Source organism: Tarenaya hassleriana, unplaced genomic scaffold (assembly GCF_000463585.1).
Source record: "Tarenaya hassleriana unplaced genomic scaffold, ASM46358v1 Cleome2, whole genome shotgun sequence".
NCBI lineage: Eukaryota > Viridiplantae > Streptophyta > Magnoliopsida > Brassicales > Cleomaceae > Tarenaya > Tarenaya hassleriana.
In genome coordinates, this window is record NW_010965372.1 from 6395756 (window position 1) to 6414369 (window position 18614).

The 18614-nt window shown below is 37.6% G+C and overlaps 6 protein-coding genes across 8 annotated transcripts in view; 4 read left to right on the forward strand and 2 right to left on the reverse strand.

Moving 5' to 3' along the window:
* Window positions 1-171, forward strand: part of LOC104812672 (nudix hydrolase 25) — a 2836-nt gene extending 2665 nt beyond the window's left edge. For both annotated transcript variants that reach the window (XM_010539950.2, XM_010539949.2), the window contains exon 7: window positions 1-171. In XM_010539950.2, coding sequence (XP_010538252.1) covers window positions 1-34 — 34 coding nt within the window. In that variant the 3' untranslated portion in view covers window positions 35-171.
* A 63-nt stretch (window positions 172-234) lies between these two features.
* Window positions 235-3129, reverse strand: LOC104812671 (pyruvate dehydrogenase E1 component subunit beta-3, chloroplastic). The gene is made up of 4 exons (XM_010539948.1): window positions 2874-3129; window positions 2567-2670; window positions 2439-2482; window positions 235-1399 (listed from the first exon to the last, which is right to left on the reverse strand). Exons 1-4 carry the CDS (start codon window positions 2971-2973, stop codon window positions 427-429), a joined length of 1221 nt encoding a protein of 406 aa, XP_010538250.1. The 5' UTR covers window positions 2974-3129; the 3' UTR covers window positions 235-426.
* A 1441-nt stretch (window positions 3130-4570) lies between these two features.
* Window positions 4571-7213, forward strand: LOC104812673. The gene is made up of 5 exons (XM_010539951.2): window positions 4571-4979; window positions 5337-5448; window positions 6030-6122; window positions 6393-6602; window positions 6712-7213. Exons 1-5 carry the CDS (start codon window positions 4690-4692, stop codon window positions 6937-6939), a joined length of 933 nt encoding a protein of 310 aa, XP_010538253.1. The 5' UTR covers window positions 4571-4689; the 3' UTR covers window positions 6940-7213.
* A 1590-nt stretch (window positions 7214-8803) lies between these two features.
* LOC104812674 (protein TIFY 5A) lies at window positions 8804-9958 on the forward strand. The gene is made up of 3 exons (XM_010539952.2): window positions 8804-9073; window positions 9326-9425; window positions 9518-9958. Exons 1-3 carry the CDS (start codon window positions 9006-9008, stop codon window positions 9704-9706), a joined length of 357 nt encoding a protein of 118 aa, XP_010538254.1. The 5' UTR covers window positions 8804-9005; the 3' UTR covers window positions 9707-9958.
* Window positions 9959-11697: 1739 nt separating this feature from the next.
* On the forward strand, window positions 11698-14442 carry LOC104812677 (F-box protein At1g30200-like). Of its 2 annotated transcripts, XR_771628.1 has the most exons (3): window positions 11698-13047; window positions 13500-13681; window positions 14353-14442. XR_771628.1 is itself a non-coding variant. In XM_010539954.1 (2 exons), exon 1 carries the CDS (start codon window positions 11867-11869, stop codon window positions 13019-13021), a length of 1155 nt encoding a protein of 384 aa, XP_010538256.1. In that variant the 5' UTR covers window positions 11698-11866; the 3' UTR covers window positions 13022-13047; window positions 13500-14092. The 2 variants fall into 2 exon arrangements, 1 of the variants encoding a protein (XP_010538256.1); XM_010539954.1 differs by lacking the exon at window positions 14353-14442 and having other exon boundaries at window positions 13500-14092.
* LOC104812676 (probable inositol transporter 2) lies at window positions 14235-16878 on the reverse strand. The gene is made up of 6 exons (XM_010539953.2): window positions 16631-16878; window positions 16310-16380; window positions 15888-16223; window positions 15586-15693; window positions 14899-15501; window positions 14235-14812 (listed from the first exon to the last, which is right to left on the reverse strand). The coding sequence occupies exons 1-6, from the start codon at window positions 16770-16772 to the stop codon at window positions 14324-14326; spliced, it is 1749 nt and encodes a 582-aa protein (XP_010538255.1). The 5' UTR covers window positions 16773-16878; the 3' UTR covers window positions 14235-14323.
* Between the last annotated feature and the right edge of the window lie 1736 nt (window positions 16879-18614).

Here is an 18614-nt window from a genome sequence, read left to right on the forward strand (position 1 = left end):
AAGAGCTGCTAAATGCAAATCTGCCAAATGGTAAAGGAAAAAAAACATTGTATGTCTTTTTTTTTGGTCCTGTAAATGGTTACATTTGTAGAAGGCTTTCGGTTTGGTTTTTGGGGTATTGTAATAAAAAAAATATTTTTTATTTCGGAGAAAGCTACGTATATGTTACAACGATACTTCTATATATATAGATCAAAGGAAATGTATAAAATGTAATAACATCAGTTTTAAATATTATGATGAAAATTTAGTTTTTATAATGAAGAAAATAAATAAACAACTAAACTGAGAGAGTGAGCAAACACTTATAAGAGAGAAGATGAAAAGGAGAAAATGCTTACCGAGTCCACAGAAAACAACTCCACGGGCAATGACAACAAAGAAACGCGAGATTGGAGACCAAAACGCAAACGCAGAAAAAGAAAATCACAGGCAGAGCTGTTCGACGGCGGTGACGATCTGAGCGGGCTGGACGACCGTCCATTCCTCGAGGGTCCCGGCGTAAGGTGTCGGGACGTCCTGAGACGACAAGCAAACCACCGGAGCGTCCAAGTAGTCATGGAAATTCTCGTTGATGGCGGCGGTTAAACTCGCCCCGATCCCTCCCGTTCTCATGCACTCCTCAACAATCAGAACCCGATGAGTCTTCTTGACCGAGTTCCCGATCGTGTAAAGATCAAACGGCTTCAGCGACCTGATGTCGATGACCTCGGGGTCGAACCCTTTGTTCACTAGTGTCTTTGCAGCCTGCATTACATGGTACCTCATCCGCGAGTACGTTAGGATGGTCACGTGTTCTCCGGGTCTTACCATCTCGGCTTCTTCGAGGTTACATACGTATTCCTCGTCCGGGATTCTCTCCTTTAGGTTGTAGAGAAGGACGTGCTCGAAGAGAATCACGGGATTCTCGCTTCTTATCGCCGCTTTCATTAGGCCTTTGGCGTTGTAAGGGGTCGAGCAGGCGACCATTTGGATTCCCGGGATGGACTGGAAGTATGATTCCAGTCTCTGCGAGTGCTCAGCCCCGAGCTGGCGTCCTACTCCGCCGGGTCCACGGATTACGATCGGGATGGTGAATTGGCCGCCGGATGTGTAGTGAAGCATCCCGCAGTTGTTGGAGATCTGGTTGAAGGCCAGGAGGAGAAATCCCATGTTCATACCCTCGACCACGGGTCTCAGACCTGTCATGGCAGCTCCGATGCCCATTCCCGTGAACGCGTTTTCGCAAATCGGGGTGTCGAGAACCCTAAGGTCACCGAATTTTTTAGCCAAGTCTTTGGTCACTTTGTATGAGCCTCCATAGTGGCCTACGTCTTCCCCCATAACACATACACGGGCATCTCTCTCCATCTCTTCTTCGAGACCTTCCTGGAGGGCCTCGAAGAGCAATAGTTCATGCCTGCAGGAATTTTTTAGCTAAATTAGTTATAATGTCGATGCGACGAAAAGCCATAAACCTTATAAGGATGAACCTGAGCATAGAAGAATCAGTTTGTGTCTCAAAGAACATAGGAATATGAAGAAATCACCATGCACGGCTTAGTTACCTCGCTAGTGAATACATGCAAATGATGACAAGAAGAATCTTTCTCTTGCAAGACACACAGAGCAAGCGAAAAATGAAAACACATTACAGAAACGAATAAAAGGAAATGATGGATGGAGAAACAGAGTAAGATAGGTTTGTAGGATTTTGGGAAGGTAGGTACAATTAGATAGAAGGTCCTATGACTTTTAAGCATTATAATTTGCAGGGATAAATCTATGTCAGCAAGTAGTTTAGAATCCTTAGATATTTCCACTTTCACTTGTCCATTTGGTATGTCAATGAGTGAAATGCTCTTTAACTAGCAAGAAGAACAAGGGTACTTGTGAAAAAAGAGGCAAGAACCATAAAACCAGACTTTGTTCAAGCAGAATACTATATCTAATGCTAGATAGGAGTCATCGTATATTCTTTGGATGATTGAATTGGAAACCCACCCTTAAATTGTTGACATACATGCACTCAATGCATCCATTCCAACCACAGTTCATCGGCTTCCACATTCATGCACTCAAGAAAGTTGTGCTTGTCACCATTACACATTTCAAGTTCCCTAAGTAGCATTATGACCATTGTAGATTACAAGCACTAATGAGCCAATGTTCGACAAACACTACATCCTGGTGATGACAGAATTGGAGGTAAACCATGCCTTTTCAAGTTTAACTGAACTCCTAGTAAATCGAACCTGGGGTTATGACTTCATTACAGGAACACTCCATCACAGGTTGCCAAATCCAACCAAAGAACAGCAAAAAACAAAAGGAATCTAGACAAGAGATGCAAGGGACTAGAGATCTTTCCAGTATCGTGGTTCTATAACCAAAAAGCCTAACACTTTTCAAAGATGTCTCGTGACTCATGATCCTCTGATTAAGGAAAAAGAACACACCCGGGTTTCGACGAGGTAGAACTCGCAGCACCATCCGCTTTTGTCTACAAAACCAAAATCCCGTCAAGACCCAATGGAGATACAAAAGAAGAGGGAAAAATCAGACAGAAACATAGACAAACGCATACCGCAACAGCATTTGCGATCAATTGCTCAGACCGGCGAACTCTGAGCCCAGAAGGGAAGCTCTTACTCACACCAGATCGAGCCACAATATATCCTCCGACCCTCACTGCGTCAAACCAAATAAGGAATAGGCTAAAATTTCTCAAATCAAAACCCTAACGTCCCGCATTTCTCCTCAAACATCAACACAAGCCACGAGCGATAGCGACATTCTCACCACGTTATTATCAGCTTCAAACTCGCAAAATCAAGCAAGAACCTGGGAAAACGAAAACCTAATCAAAATCGAGATCAGGAAGAGAGGCAAACCTGGAAGCGATCTGCGAGAAGCTGCGAGTTTCTTAGAATCAACGGAATTAAACGGCGACAGAGCAGTGGCAGCTCCAGCTCCTTGGAGTATCGCAGACATTTTCCGAGAAAATCAGAGAGAAAAAACAGCAGAGCTCCTTGACAATGGAAGAAGAATTACACAGAAATAATCAAATCAACCGAAATGCAGATATAGAGAGTGTGGAGAGCGGAGAAATCGAAGAACCGAAAAAACTGTGAATTCTTTCTTATAAATTTATAGTTATTATTTTTAATGCCAGGGCGATTTAATCGTCCACACATTTCTTTTACATAGTTTTCATCGATGGAAATGATCCCCTGCGGCCGCACTCATGTGTGATGAGGGTATTTTCGTCCATTGCGGCTTAAATAGTTTAAACTCGACACGTGTATGAATTTAATTGGAGAAATTTAATGATGATTTTCATCTGCGTTTGGTTACCCAACTCGGACCGACCAAACCAAGATCCTACAAATTTGATATTATACAATGGCTCGATTTTTAATATTTATCTAGTTACGACGAACATTAGAATTAATTTAATTTAATTTAATAAAAAATTATAACAAACGGGTTTATATACGTTCGATAAACTTATTAATACCAATGGATATTGTTTCATCAACTGAATTCCGCAGCTATATAATATATTATCTATAATAAACAATTAGTAAAAAATATATGTTACATATGTCAATATAGTTATAATAAAAAATAGTAAATACTATTAAATATAAATGGATGTCATGTTAATGTGTGATCTATTAATAGTTTGATTTATGAATGAGTGAAAGGTGAATTCGTGGGTCTCATGGGCCTCAGCCCATTAGGAGTAAGGTAAATGCCCATAACTGTAAGAAAGACGTTGGACTCCACGAGCCCATCTCCAATAATATAGTTTTCAAACATTTATTAATTACGTAATTGTTTTTCTTTTGACTCTTAAGGCAATCTTTTTATTTCTTAGTTTTAAATATTTCAAGTACTTGAATTTTATTAAATTAAACAACATATCATATTATTTAAAATAAATTTTGATATAATCATTGATTTGGTCCAACCTTAGTGTCAAGGTTTACTAGTATTACACTACATTACATTTCTTAAGTAAACGGTAGAGTTGGACTGTTGTTTGTTACCAAACAAAACTATATTTTCGCACCATTAAAAAGGAACAATCAAAGGGGGAAAAAAAAACTAAAGCTCAAAAGAATGGAGAAGGTTCATTGTACTTAACCACTATAATATATATATATATACGTGGATTATTATTATTATTATGGTAAATGAAATTATATATACGGTTCAAACATTACTTTGTAAAATTATTATAACTTCACCAACCAAAATCTTATCATTCTTTTTTTTTTTTACATTTAAGGGTTTGTTTTATTTTTGCACCCCCTATGAAATTTTGCATATTTTTCTTCTGATCCATATGGAAAAAAAAATAGTAGAAGCTGTTTTCAAAGTGGATATAAATGCAAATATCATACTTTTCTAAAACATATGTTTTACATTTGTGGAAATGTCATATTCTTTTATTATTATTAGGAAAAAAAAATAGAGACTAAAATTGGTGACACGCCTCAACGATTTATTTATTATAAAAAAATGTGGCGGAAGAAGAATCAAATAAAAGGTAAAATAATATTTTCGATTAAGATAAATGAGTTTGATAGGATCCAAAAGGATTGCAGGCATTGCACTCTTGACAGCCAAGACATTCGTCCTTCTGCCAGACGAGGAAGAAGACGACGACGCAGAGAGAGAGAGAGAGAGAGAGAGAGAGAGATGGAGATTATCTATCTCCTATGCTCAATCCTCTGCACTTCGACGACATCTCTCTTCCTCTCCATCTTCCTCCCATTTCGCGTCTTGCTCGGTCGCGTCTCCGGCTCACGCGCCGCCGCGACCACACTCTACGAAGGCACCGTCTGGCATGACCGCCTCCGTCCCGTCCGCCATTCCTTCCGCTACTCCGTCCGATACGCTCTCTTCGACCTCGACCACGCGCCTGACGCGCCGCCAGACCACCTCTCCGCCGATGACGCTCGCCGTGTTGCTCATACCACCGGGCCCATGTATGTCAAATTTTTTGTTCTACGTCGATTTCATTCTTAATTTGGCATATGCATTTACGCGGCGAAGTTTCCGATGTCTAGGAATATGTTACTGTGGAAGCCTCATTTCTCGGTTCCCTGAAACTTTGTAGGTTGAATCCTTTAATTTTGCGAAATCGTAAACCTGTATGGTGTTCGAGATAATGCTGCAATGAAAACCCATGTGTAGTTAGCGTCGCTTTCCGTAAAAAAGCTGTCTTTCTGGTGTTACCGTCTGTGTTTGATAATGGATGTTACGTTGCCAATTGACAAAATGCAAGACGTTTTATGTAATGATGTGATCCAAGAACGGTGACTCTTGATGTTGATTCGCTGCAGTTTTCTCTTGACAATACCTCCGAGCGTCGGGTACGAGCAGAATCCCCTGAGTTTGTATTACTGCTATGATATCGAAGGTTCTAGCCGGCGATTAAGGAAATGCATTGCTCAGGTATGCTTTTGTTGGTTTTAGTTTCTGCTCCTCTGTGTTCTGGATTTGTTCTGCTGATGGAAACAACACAGTTCTTGATCCTTATGCAAACCCTTTTTCTTGTTGTTTTCCTTAACAATCGTCTGTCTACACTCTGATGTCACCGTAGATGCATACTACAACGTCGTTTCCAATTCAAGTTGTCTACTGATACTTGTAGGTAGGAGAGCTCTTCATCCAATGTGCAGAGAAATATTTTCTGAATCGATAGTTAGCCTGTTGCTTTTCTTGTTTCAATCGGTTTTGAATGGCTCCTTAACTTTCACCGAATATCACTAGCTAAGTTGCTCTAAAGTATAGTTTACTGGTGAGGGGATTGCACTGATGATACCTTGTTTGAAACAACCGTAGAACATGTTTACTGTTCTAATGACCCGAAAAGTTTGCAATATATTCTGTTTGATGTGTCCACGCGATTATACTTTCTTGTTTGTAAACTTGTTGGTTCTGATATTAAACACAATCTCTCGTAGAAGTTTGTTGGAGACAATGCTTAACATCATTTTCCTCTCTGCTTATTCAGTGGATGATTCTGTGTGTAGGTTACAAATACACCATGGGGCGAAAGGGTGACTTTCGTTTTCAACCCAGAATCTGACCTCATTGCTAAGTCTTTACAAGTCAGTCCTTTCATGGTATATATTCTCTCGGGCTTTTCTCTCTTTGATCGTTTCCCGTTCTGGAGAGCTTTTATCTTATTTCTAAATGATACTTTGTAATATCTCGGCTAGCCGTGCCCCCAACAACACCATTTCCCTGATATTTGTTGACCCTTTTGTTGAACAATCCGTCTCTCCTAATGCATTTTGTCACTAGGATTAGGCAGTTTTCAGTTTTTCATAGCCGCCTTATACGCTATGAGATGATTGGATACTCATCTCTAAAAGAAACGTATGCTCTTGCAGGATATGCTTGGCAACTGGAAAATCAGAGCCAGTGATCCCGGTGATGATTTACACGTCTCAATTGAAGTGCTCTTTTTTTCCTCTTTGGTAAGATCAAATCCACACACACGCATATATACACACATATACATATATGCTACACGAGTGTCTGATCATGCAATTTTCTTCTGGCTGATGCCTCACAAGGTTGCAATATGGATATATTGGCATGTGAGTATCAACTCAAAAATAGTTAAACAGGATCTTAAGTGTAATAAACTCGGGTTTGGATGGTATGGTCTTAAACCCGCCATTTTTGTACTCCCGTTTTTTCATTCAGGCACTTAAGCTGTGGTGGAAGAATGTGTCATTCATCCAACACCCGAGATACTCAAACCCGTCATACAAGGAAGATGCCATTCTCCGTGATCAAAAACTTCGATGTGGTGGTTTAGATGAGTCTGATCAAGACGAAATCATGGAAGTTGATGGGTTCAATGCTGGAAGCTGTGGTAATTTTGGAGCATGTCGTTTTGCATGGAGAGATGCTAAATGGCCATGGTCATGAGACTTGTAGGTATAACCATGCTCATCTTTCTATATGTTGTTGTCAAGAATCCTGCTATGTCGAGACCCGAGGGCCGTGGTCCCGAGGGTCACGCACTGACCGTGGCCCCCCGAGCCTAAACCCCGAAACGAAACCATGATTTTTCTTCCACACTCAAGAATCTAAGCCTAAGAGTTCTTGGCATTCTAGGGTCACTTGTAGAATCTTCCTTTATGTTGAGATGATGAAGCAAATAAGAAGTTAAAAAAAATATTGGAAGTGATTGACAAGATTATCCAGAGTACAAAATCAAATGTCAATTGTATCAATTATCTTTTAATTTATTTTCGTCGTATATTATTTCTTTCTAAATTTTCTCCCTTGATTATTTTGTTCATGTCTGCTACAAAGTAAGAAATAAAAGATTGATTTTGTTATTAAAATTAAAAATAAAGGTATTGAATATTTCCAACAAATCTTGAAATTCAAAATTAAGAAAGAAAAGATTCTTTTCTTATGCTATAATTCATAAATAAATCTGAATGTGTATGTCATTATTTTTTCTCTTCTTTTTGTGTAAAATCTATAGAAACTTCGTACTATTTTTATTATTTTTGCATTTTCCACGTGGAATTATTACATCCAAAATGATTGGTCGTTGACCGCCCGAGATTAAATTAGATAATTAATGGATGGTGGACAACCAACCAACGGACCCCGTCGTTGTTCCTTTTTGTTTTTCATTTGATAAACATGCGTATATATATTCAATGTACGGTAAAAATATTAAAAAATCTATAGTACCGAATTGAACTGATATGTGATTCAATGTTTTTAGACTCTTAATTTTAGGATTCGTTTGATATTTTTATTCGTGTTGTTATTAGAAAACATTTCTTATTATTATTATTATTATTATTATTATTATTATTATTATTATTATTATTATTATTATTATTATTATTATTATTATTATTATTATTATTAACATAAGCATCTCCTTGACACACATGAAAAGATCCTTGCCGACATATAAAATATCCATAACTTATAAATAAAAAAATTATATACCACAAGCTTTATATAATAAAGTTTCACATTCCTTTTTTTGTTAGATGATGGACCGAACAGAGCACGAGCTTAGTATAGGTATGCCATTGTACTAAACAGGTTAGGCACCAAATGTCGAGAGTAAATGAACTTACCGTTCCTGTAATATCAATATGAACTCGGGTTAATTTTGAATTAATTAATTGCACCTTTTTTTATTATTTGTAAACAGTGTATTTTTATTTATATAAATAGCGTATATGTATCTGGTGTACGTAATGAAAGTATATATATATATATATGCGCATTTGTTTTGAATATTTTCTTTTTTTCTGGACTTGTAGATACATAGAAAAGTTCAAATGACGACCGATTCCAAGACACGTTTTTTTAAAAACTTGGAATTATGTCTAACCGTAATTTGCAATAATACGACAAGACATCTTGGCCTGATAGGTTGTTGTGACAATAACGTTTTTTCGTCAACGACATATTGACATTAGATATATTTACGCGTGAAATACCGATGCTTATAGTTATAGATTAAAAAAAATAAGAAAATTAATAAGATCAAAATCATTCAAAAACTTACGATATTAAAAATATTAAGATATCACGTTTTTTTTTTACAAAAAAACGCATTTTTTTTGTCAATTTGCTCATTTGCATGCGTAAAGGTAACACCGCCAACGTGATTTTAGGGCAAACCTCGAAAATAATTAAATATATATATTGTTTTCAATCCAATAAAGAATAAATAATATCGCATTTAACACGTGAAAAAGAAAAAAGAAAAATCAGATAGAGAGTTTTGTCCGAAACACCAAGTCTCCGCAGTTATTAGCTTTATAAAAAGCTGTGTTCGACCCGTGTGTGTTTCACAATCTTTCTTTTTTTCCTCTTTGGTAAGATCAAATCCACACACACGCATATATACACACATATACATATATGTCCTATACACTTGAGCCGTTACTTACAGCGATACGTATCTAAGCTTCTTCTAGTCCTCTTGGTTTCATCCCAACACGACGAAGATGGAGAGAAACTGCGACTTGGAACTTCGCCTTCTCTCTTCATCTTTTGATTCTGATTCCATCAGCTCGTAAGTCTCTCCCTATATGTATGCATATATACACACACGTGTGTGTATATATTTACATGATATTGTGCGGTCGAACAAGGCTATATATAGCAGTTATATTTATACCTGATACATGCATATAACATATGTAAAACCTGATCTCGGTACTCAAAATATGCAAATATACACACATATATACATGCATTTCTCTATATATGTACACATATGTATCGAAAAAAATGATGATGATTTGTATTCCATAATGATTTGAAGGAATGTGGAAGAATTAAATAGCTCGGAAAAGGAAGAACTAAGGAGAATGACCATTTTCTACAATGGAAAGATGTGCGTCTCCGATGTTACCCTTCTTCAGGTACCTGCATATATATATATATATATATAATTTATTTAATTTTTTGTGTGTGTGGCTCAATTTGATTAAATAAATTGTTTTAATAATTGCAGTTTAAAGAGATAATATCGCTAGCGAGTAGAGGATTAGTGGAGGAGAGGTCAACGTCAAAATCACATCATCATGGTCACCATCATCGTCATCATCATCCACTCCATGTAGCTTCCGTAAAAAAATCACTTCAAAGTTTTCTGCAGAAGCGGAGAGACCGAGTTCAAGCCTCGTCCCCTTACCATTCATAATATTTTGTTATTTTATTTATTGTTTTTATATTTATGTTTTTAGATTTTCAAAGATGATAATACTTTTCTTTTTCTCCATTAAACACCGAATTAGTCACTCAAAAGAAAAGTGTTTTATAATTTTTTTTTTGTTAGTCACAGAGAGTATTTTCTTGGAAGATTGCAGCCCGATTTTTGGGCCATATGATTTGAGCCTTATTGGGCTCTCATGATCATAGGCCCAATTGTACGTTTTTGGTGGACAGCCCATTATGGCCCATAATCTTTTCCAGCAAAAAAAAAAACTAAAATATAGAAAAAAAATGTTGAATTTGTAGAGTTGATATATTAAACTTTTTAGGAGATTGTAAATAATGTTTCATATCTGCGGTGGGGGAGGAGAAACATTTTTTAAAAAAAAAATATTAGTATACGAGAATTGCATAAGTATCATTCTTATTTCTATAGACTTTGCATCGAAGAAGAACGATTAAACCCTAAATAATAATAATAATAATAATAATAATAATAATAAGTAGCTTTCAATCATTAAATTGGGGAAACCATAAAGGAGACATTATCCTTAGAATTTGTATTTTTCTAAAGAGCAGATAGTCTTTTGGTCCCATTTTCTTTGAGACTTTTTTTTTATGTGTAAATGCTTGGAAAAATTCCAACCAAATCTAGTGATAAACACATGCACACGTCTCATCCCTATCTGCACTTGTAAATTAAAATAATATATATATATATTGATATTTATTGGATATATATATATATATATATATCAAGCTCTTTAATTTCCCCCTTCATTTTCTATACATAATAAAATTTCTTGGATATTTTATGTTCTAGTTTTCTTAAACTTAAATTAAAAATATCTTTACTAAAATTTACAGTAAATAAAATAAAAGAGGTTGACCCGGAAAATAATTAAAGAAAGACACGCAGGATGGTGATTCCGTGCAGATCTCTCGGCACCGTACATACACACAAACACACGACGGCCACGGCGTCTGGTGATTTGTTGTGGTTTAGTGGGTTTTATTTATTTAAATTAAACTTTATATTATATAGATTTCATAATCTTTTTCTTTTTTGTTACAGAACTTGATAAATGCCATCACTTCTATCTAAATCAACTTTATCATATTGCACATGATATGACACGTGAAAGCATTAGATGCGAAAATCGGAGCATAATCTAAAATGAATTGGCATTTTTGGACGGGTTAGTGTAATAAATGATGCCAAAACATTTTCCATTAATTTCGTTGATACAGATTATTTTCGATCACAAATTTAATTAATATATACAAATATAAAATCCACGTCCACTATTATGTATAACTCTGTTTTTAAGTACAATTACTCTGATTAACTATTTAATTACGCAAAAATATGGGATTGTGGTAGACTGAATTTGATTTTACGAGGGTAATTGATTATATGATTAATCGAAATGGATTTTAAGCATTAATGATTATGATTAGCGATAATGCTTTTGGTGGGCTTGCAAGTGAAATTTTGCTTTCACGCACCAACTTGATTGCAATGATACCTAACGTTTTGTTACAACCAAATATAGCAGTTCTAAAATGGTGTCAAAAGTTTGTTATCCATACTTAATATATGGTTCGTTTTTCTAATTAATTATTTAAAGACCCGCTGTCACGTTATTTTTCTTTAAAATTCATAAAATACAATATTTAATATATAAATTGAGGCGTATTTTAGATTTTCCATAGAAAATTATTATATCCCATTTTTATATAGAAGATTTCATGTCCGTGGAACGGTTAAACTAATTGGATATTGATGAATTATCCGAATATATGTGAATACAAATATCAAATGTATATGGTCATCGAATTTGACATAGCATTAAAATAAAATTAAAAAAAAATGGAAAATCAATGTGCGAATCGAATCATATGCACCGAATTTTGGGTATATATAGACACCAACCGTTTCTTATTAAACTCCCAAAATTAATTAGTATATAATTATAGTCCAATCAATTACTGTATAATTAAATTCTTCTTCTTCCTCCTCCTCCTATGATTACAGACAAGCCCGTGCATGATCTTTCTTCTTCTTCTTCCATGTCGTCTTCTCTCTCCCCGTAGATCGCTCTCCAAAATCAACACTCCTTCTCTCTCTCTCTCTCTGTGAACAGCCATGTCGTATGATCTTCTCCCCGATCACATCTCCCGGCTCCATCCCGAGTCCGTGCAAGCCCTAGATTCCGCCGCCGTCGACCATTTCGACCGGCTCCCTGATTCTCTCATCCTCCTCGTTTTGGAGAAGATCGCTGACGTCAAGGTTCTCGGACGATGTTGCCTTGTTTCCCGGAGATTCCACTCCCTTGTACCTTTGGCCGAGAACGTTCTCGTCTGCGTCGATTGTGTCATCTCAGACGATGATTCCTCTTCCGCCGAAGATCCTGGCTCATCCGCCTTCGGTGATGCCGTCGTCGGTGGCTCGTTGTCGGCTTTGTTCAGGGTCGTCTTCGGCCCAATTTTCAAGCCGTTTCAGGCGCTGGGTCAGTTTCTGGGCCCGAAGCGATCGTACCTCCGCTCGTCGTCGTTCGGCGAGGACAATGGCCGCGGCGAGATCGAGCAGGGCGAAGTCACGCACCACTCGCCGACGCAGGTTCTGAGGAATTTCAATAAGATTCGGTTTTTGAGAATCGAGTTACCGAGCGGTGAATTAGGGATCGACGACGGGGTTTTGCTGAAATGGAGAGCCGATTTTGGATCCACGCTGGAAAATTGCGTGATTCTCGGCGCATCTTCGGTGACTCGAGCGAATCCCGCCGGAAATCACGAGAACTCTGCTGATTCGGCCTCCATTGACGACAATGGAAACATACCTGAGTCGTTCTACACCAATGGCGGCTTGAAACTCCGCGTAGTTTGGACGATCAGCTCCTTGATCGCCGCCTCGGCACGACATTACCTGCTTCAGCCGATCATCAGAGAACACAAAACACTAGACCGTCTGGTTCTGTCGGATGCAGATGGACAAGGAGTTCTGAGTATGAATAGAGGACAGCTTGAGGAGCTTAGAGTTAAGCCCTTGTCTATATCCTCTGCTTCGAAGCGGACGCTGGTACCAGCATTGAACATGAGGTTGTGGTATGCGCCGCAATTGGAATTGCCCGACGGAATGGTGTTGAAAGGGGCGACATTGGTGGTTATTAGGCCGAGCGAGTCGAAGAAAGAGGTATGTGATACTTCTTGGGTGTCTGGCGCGTTCGAGGAGCCGTTTGGCACAGCGGCTAAGATGTTGATCAAGAGAAAGACTTATTGTCTGGAGATGAACTCGTTCTGAATTCGGATCATGCTCTGAGTTCTCAGGTACATTTCTGGATCAAACTGTGATAACTCATTTCGATTCAGGAGTCGTTTCACTTCCTAGCAGGATTACCAGTGTTCATATGTAGAATCAGATATGATATTAAACTAAACGTCGGAAGATGATGCTCAAAGGGAGGATTTGAGTATACCCTTTGGTTCCCTCGTCATTCTTGCATTGAATCCCTCCGATTCATTGTTCCCCAACCTGTAGTATAATCTTCAAGGTCAAACCATTTGTTAAGTTCTTGGTTTTGAGATGAGCAATCTAAGATGAACAGAGTCCTCAGGAAACTTTCTTAGATGTCTCATTTCCGAAATTCCCCCTCTCACGACGTGTGCAAAAATCCGATCTTTTGGCCCCTGAATGAATCGCACAAGCTCTCTCAAGTTCCCAATTCCATTGATGAGCCTATTATCTTGTTACTAATATCATATAGCATTGACGATAACAGGGCGTAATACAGAGACCGGAGAAAGAAGATAGGCATAAAAAAAAGAAGAAGACAAGACACAGAGACAAATCTCCCAACCTGTTCGATCAACCGCAGTATTGCGGAGAGTTGAGTTCTCCTCCTCATGGATCCGATGGCTACAGTGTTCGAAACAGTGTTCGAAACGAATCCACCACGATAATGTAAACTACCTCATGATGTGAATATTATTACATCTGCGGATAGTGAAAGCAAGCAAATGAGGACCATGTTTTGTTCTCTCCAATGTCTTTTCAACGTTGGAGCAAATATGATGCCTGCATTCTCTGCTTGTACGGGGCATTTTTTCGGGGTTTAGTTAAAATGCTTCATATTTGATGAACTGTGTGAAATCGAGACAACGATTTGCATAACCGGGACGAAGATTTTTACCCGGTTTATTACCCTATCTTAACTGTTGTTGTGTTCATCATTTTGGTTCTGTTATTCTGACGAGAATTCGGAATGCTATTTGTTAGTTTGCTTATGCTTTTTGTTTTTGTTTGTGTTTTTCTGGTTGACTTATGAATGATGTAAAAGTTATAATCTTTCATATCGATTCCGAGTTTCTTGGATTGGGTTTTGGGCAATGCCTTCAACTATGAAGGAGATTTTTTCTGGTTGACTTCTGAACACTCAGGTTTTAATGTTCTTCATCTGGTGCAAGTGTTCATGATCTGGTTTTTATAAGCTATCCAACCGATCACAGAGAGGAGCAGTTTCAATTTAACTTCACTGGTTCTAAATGTGTGTCCATTACATAGATAAATCCAGTCTCCAATCTTTACATCTGTTTTCTTAGTTTCTCACACTGTTTGGTTCTTCTCCTTGACAGGTTGAGGTCTCTTCTGCCAGAACTTGAGCCGGAGAGCTCTTCCCTCCAGCATTTGCTCGATCTCCTCCATCGGCATACCCTTTGTCTCCGGGACACAGACCAAGACAAAGACCAGAGCTACGACAGAGATCACCCCGAAGATGAGGAATGTCCAAGATGTCCCTATGGCCTCCGTCAATGACAAGAACGACTGTGCCACTACCAGATTCGATACCCAGTTTGCGGTTGCGGCTATTCCCCCGCAGACTCCTCTGAACCGTAAAGGGTAGATCTCGGAGTTCACTATCCACGGGACCGTTCCCATCCCGGGAGAGAAGAAAATGATGTAAAGGGCTAAGCCCGCAAGGGCAAGCCAGCCAAAGCTGCTTGGACATCCCCCCCTCGTGTACCACAGCCTGTCTTCACTCTGGCAGAGGTCTTTAACCGAGTCGTTTGAGATCCAGCATGCACCTGGGAGTTGCTGCAGAATCCAAAAACATGGCTGAGAATTCTATATAAGTGGTGGAAAATCGAATTCAGATGTTTCGGGTTTTGCCAGAGTCTTACCTTTCCACTGGGAGAAGCACAGAACCCACATGATGGAGAAGAAGCCTTCAAACATTTCATACAGTCCCAACCAGCAGCATCTCTAGCCGTACTATAATCTGGGCAGGTATTGTTCTTGAACCGGAATGTCTCGAGCTGGCTGATTGCAGGAGCATGAGACGCTGTCTCGTAAAAAACAGCAGACAGAACTCCGAGTGACAATATCACTCCACACAAGCTAATAACCAGAAGCTTCTTCCTTCCTGTCCTATCGATGAAGTAAATGCTGACAATCGAGCCAAAGGCATTGAGCCCGGCAGTGACAAGAGACAAGAGAAGGGCTGTCCTGTTTGAAGCGAAACCGGCCAGCTGAAAGATGGTCGGGCTGTAGTACATGACCGTGTTAATGCCCACAAACTGTTGAAACACCTGAAGGCCAACACCGGCAACCAGGCCTCTTCTAACGGTCTTTGTTTTGCACAGTTTGATGATGTTGATCTTCTCAGTGGACCCTTCTTCTCGTATTTCCGATTCAACCGAGTCTTTCAGGTCTTGAATCTCCTTATCCACTTCTTCAGCCAGGTATATCCTTCTCAGGATCGCTTCCGCCTCTTCTTCTCTTCCCTGTTACATCGAAAATTCTGATTAATACCATAAAAAGAATTAACATTTCGGTTGAAAACTTATACAGGAACTTGAAGGAAATACCTTTCGGTATAACCAACGGGGTGACTCCGGGAGTAGAAGCATTAATATAAACTGGAGAAGAGCTGGAAGCCCTGCAATACCAAGCATCCATCTCCATGTATACCGTACCTGAACAAAGACAACAGATCAGTACCCAAAACATCTTTCACATTCTGACCAAACCGAACCAGATACGACTGAAAAATATCAGTTTTGGTGAAAAGGGTATTACCAAAAACATCTCGGTATTCTGATCAGACAGCATCTGAAACTAGTTCTACAGACAGAGTTGTGTTGTGATTGAACTGTACTGTCTGACTTACCCTGGTGAAGGCTAAGTTGATGAGGTAAGACAAGAACTGTCCGCCGGTGATGAGGAAGCCATTGGTGCTGACGAGGGCACCTCGGATTTTGGGGGGAGAAGCTTCTGAAATGTAGAGAGGAGCAGTCATGGAGGCCATACCGACACCGAGGCCGACAAAGACACGGCCGACAATGAGGAGGGCTGGGTTTGGAGCAAAGGCCATGACCATAGCTCCTATGAAGAATAGGAAATCCGCAGCTAGAATGGCGCTTCTCCTCCCGAACCTGTCGTTGGCCCATCCCCCGACGGCAGCCCCGATTATGGCCCCGGCTATCGCCATGCTCACTATGCTCTCCTGTTTGTTATTATACATACAAGATTACCCATATGTATATGTGTGTGTGTGTGTATAGGAAATAAGAAAATCAAATTTAAATGAACCTGTAACCAAGTCTCTCTGTCCACAGTTTCGAAGTCATCCCTAATGTAAAGCAGAGCTCCTGATATCACCCCTGCGTATGTATAAATATATGTGTGTGCTTGAATTCTTCAGTACACATGCGGAAACTCTAACTAGAAAGAGAAACAACCATATATATATATATATATATGTGTGTGTGTACATATATGCGTGTATGTGCGAGTTCTCCAGCACCCATAAGGATCCTCGAACTAGAAAGAGAAGCAACCATATCTATACATACACACACAGATAGATGCGAAGTTGTGTGTGTATTTGTGTATGTACATACGAAAGCATACCGGTGTCGTAGCCGAAGAGAAGGCCGCCGATACCGGCGGAGAAAGCGAGACGAAGGACATAAGGGTTCTTCCATGTCAGAGCAAAACATTCTCTGAAAGCTGATGCATCTGCACTTCCTTCTCCATGTATCCCTCCTTCCATTCTCTCTCTCTCTCTTTCTATCCTGTTGTGCTTTCCGAGAAAATGGTCGAGAAAGTGAGGGAAAAATGAGAAGAATCATACAAGTTTGGTGAGTCAATATATCAGAGTGACAAAGGAAGACGCCGACGACTTCACTTACCACAAAAATAAAAAATAAAAAATCCAAAATACCAATTTTTTTTTTTTATTATTGGATTATTTTCTTCTGTTGTAGTTATCATTATAACGTGGGAAGTCGGACCTTTTTTTTAAACCTTTCAAACTCGGAAAATTTCGTGCTTTGCATTTAAGAGCTACGTTTATTTTTTTAGGATATGTTATTTTTTATGGCGTGATATTTATTATATTATTTAGTATTATGTTGAAAATCTGCATATATAATTGGTGTTTTCAGTAAAATTTATGTACTTATAAAAAATTTTAAGAATTTATATTTTTCATTAATACATTTATTCAAATTCATGTATTATACGGTCTCTGCTAAAATTTATTTTATCTAATATATATATATATACAAATACACACACGCACACGTGTTTGCATACGCATCGGAATGGTTGTCTTTTTTTTAAATAATTAAATGTCGCATGAGATATGGACCTTGTGAAATGTATCCGGTTTTGTGGAAATATGTAGATACGTATATATAATAAAGCGTTCTTTATATTCTCGTTGTAGCTTACAATTTTAATTCGACGTTATGGTAATAATAATATTTCATCATCGGTTCTCCAGAACTATTTTGTTAACATCTACATATTTAAATTAATTCTTCTTCCGATTTTCCAAAAAAAAAAATATATTGTCACATATACCGATACGGAAACACTGTGAAACAGTTATGAGGCTGAATCAAGCAATTTTTTGCATTCATTTATTTTATTTTGAATTTTGAATCAGAAACAAAAAAGACAAAAAAAAAAATAGAGGTAAAAACGGACATTAGAATTATCAAATTCGAGTGTTATATATATATATATATATATATACACTGCATCACATACAGTCCAAAATCATGTGCCATGTGTGCCTTCATTTGTGGACCCAAATCTTGATTGATTTGAAATTGTTTAATTTTTATCGTTAGTTTTGAAATAAATCTTATAAATTCGGTTTTACACACACACACACACATATGAGTAGGACAGATTATGATGCACTAATTATAAACTAGTTAATTATGGAATCGACTGCTATATAATATATTAATATAATGAAATAAAAATTTTATTTATTTTAATCAATTCATACGAATATATACTACGTCTAGATTTTCGACTTTATGGAACAAAAAGTTTCTGTAAATTATTCGTTAGTTTTGACGAGAGCAACAAAAAAAATCATTAATTTTTTTTTAATACTAACTTCAAAAGTTAAAATCTTGTATAACAATAAGACTAATTACAGTAAGAATAAAAATTTTAAAATTTTGAAAATAATAAAAACAATCTATTATAGTTTAATATGTCCGGCTTTAATTTGATTATTTTTATTATATATGATATTTATATCAAATTTTGATTATTTTTCCAAATTATTTATAGATTTAATAAAAAATAATAATATTTAAATCTAATTGGATTAAATATATTATCATAGCTATATAATATATATCTTTTCTGTACAATTTTATTTTATATATAAAAATTAAATTATCTTTTATATCGATGAAGATGTGATTTGATAGAGATATGATTCGAACTTGAGGTGGAATACTCTTTGCGTATTTTCAATTAACTATCGACCTTGAACACAACTTAATAAATGGCTTTTTTTTCATATAATAGTTCAAGTTAAATTATTATAGTTAATTAGTTACGAGTAATCATAATAAAAAAATCC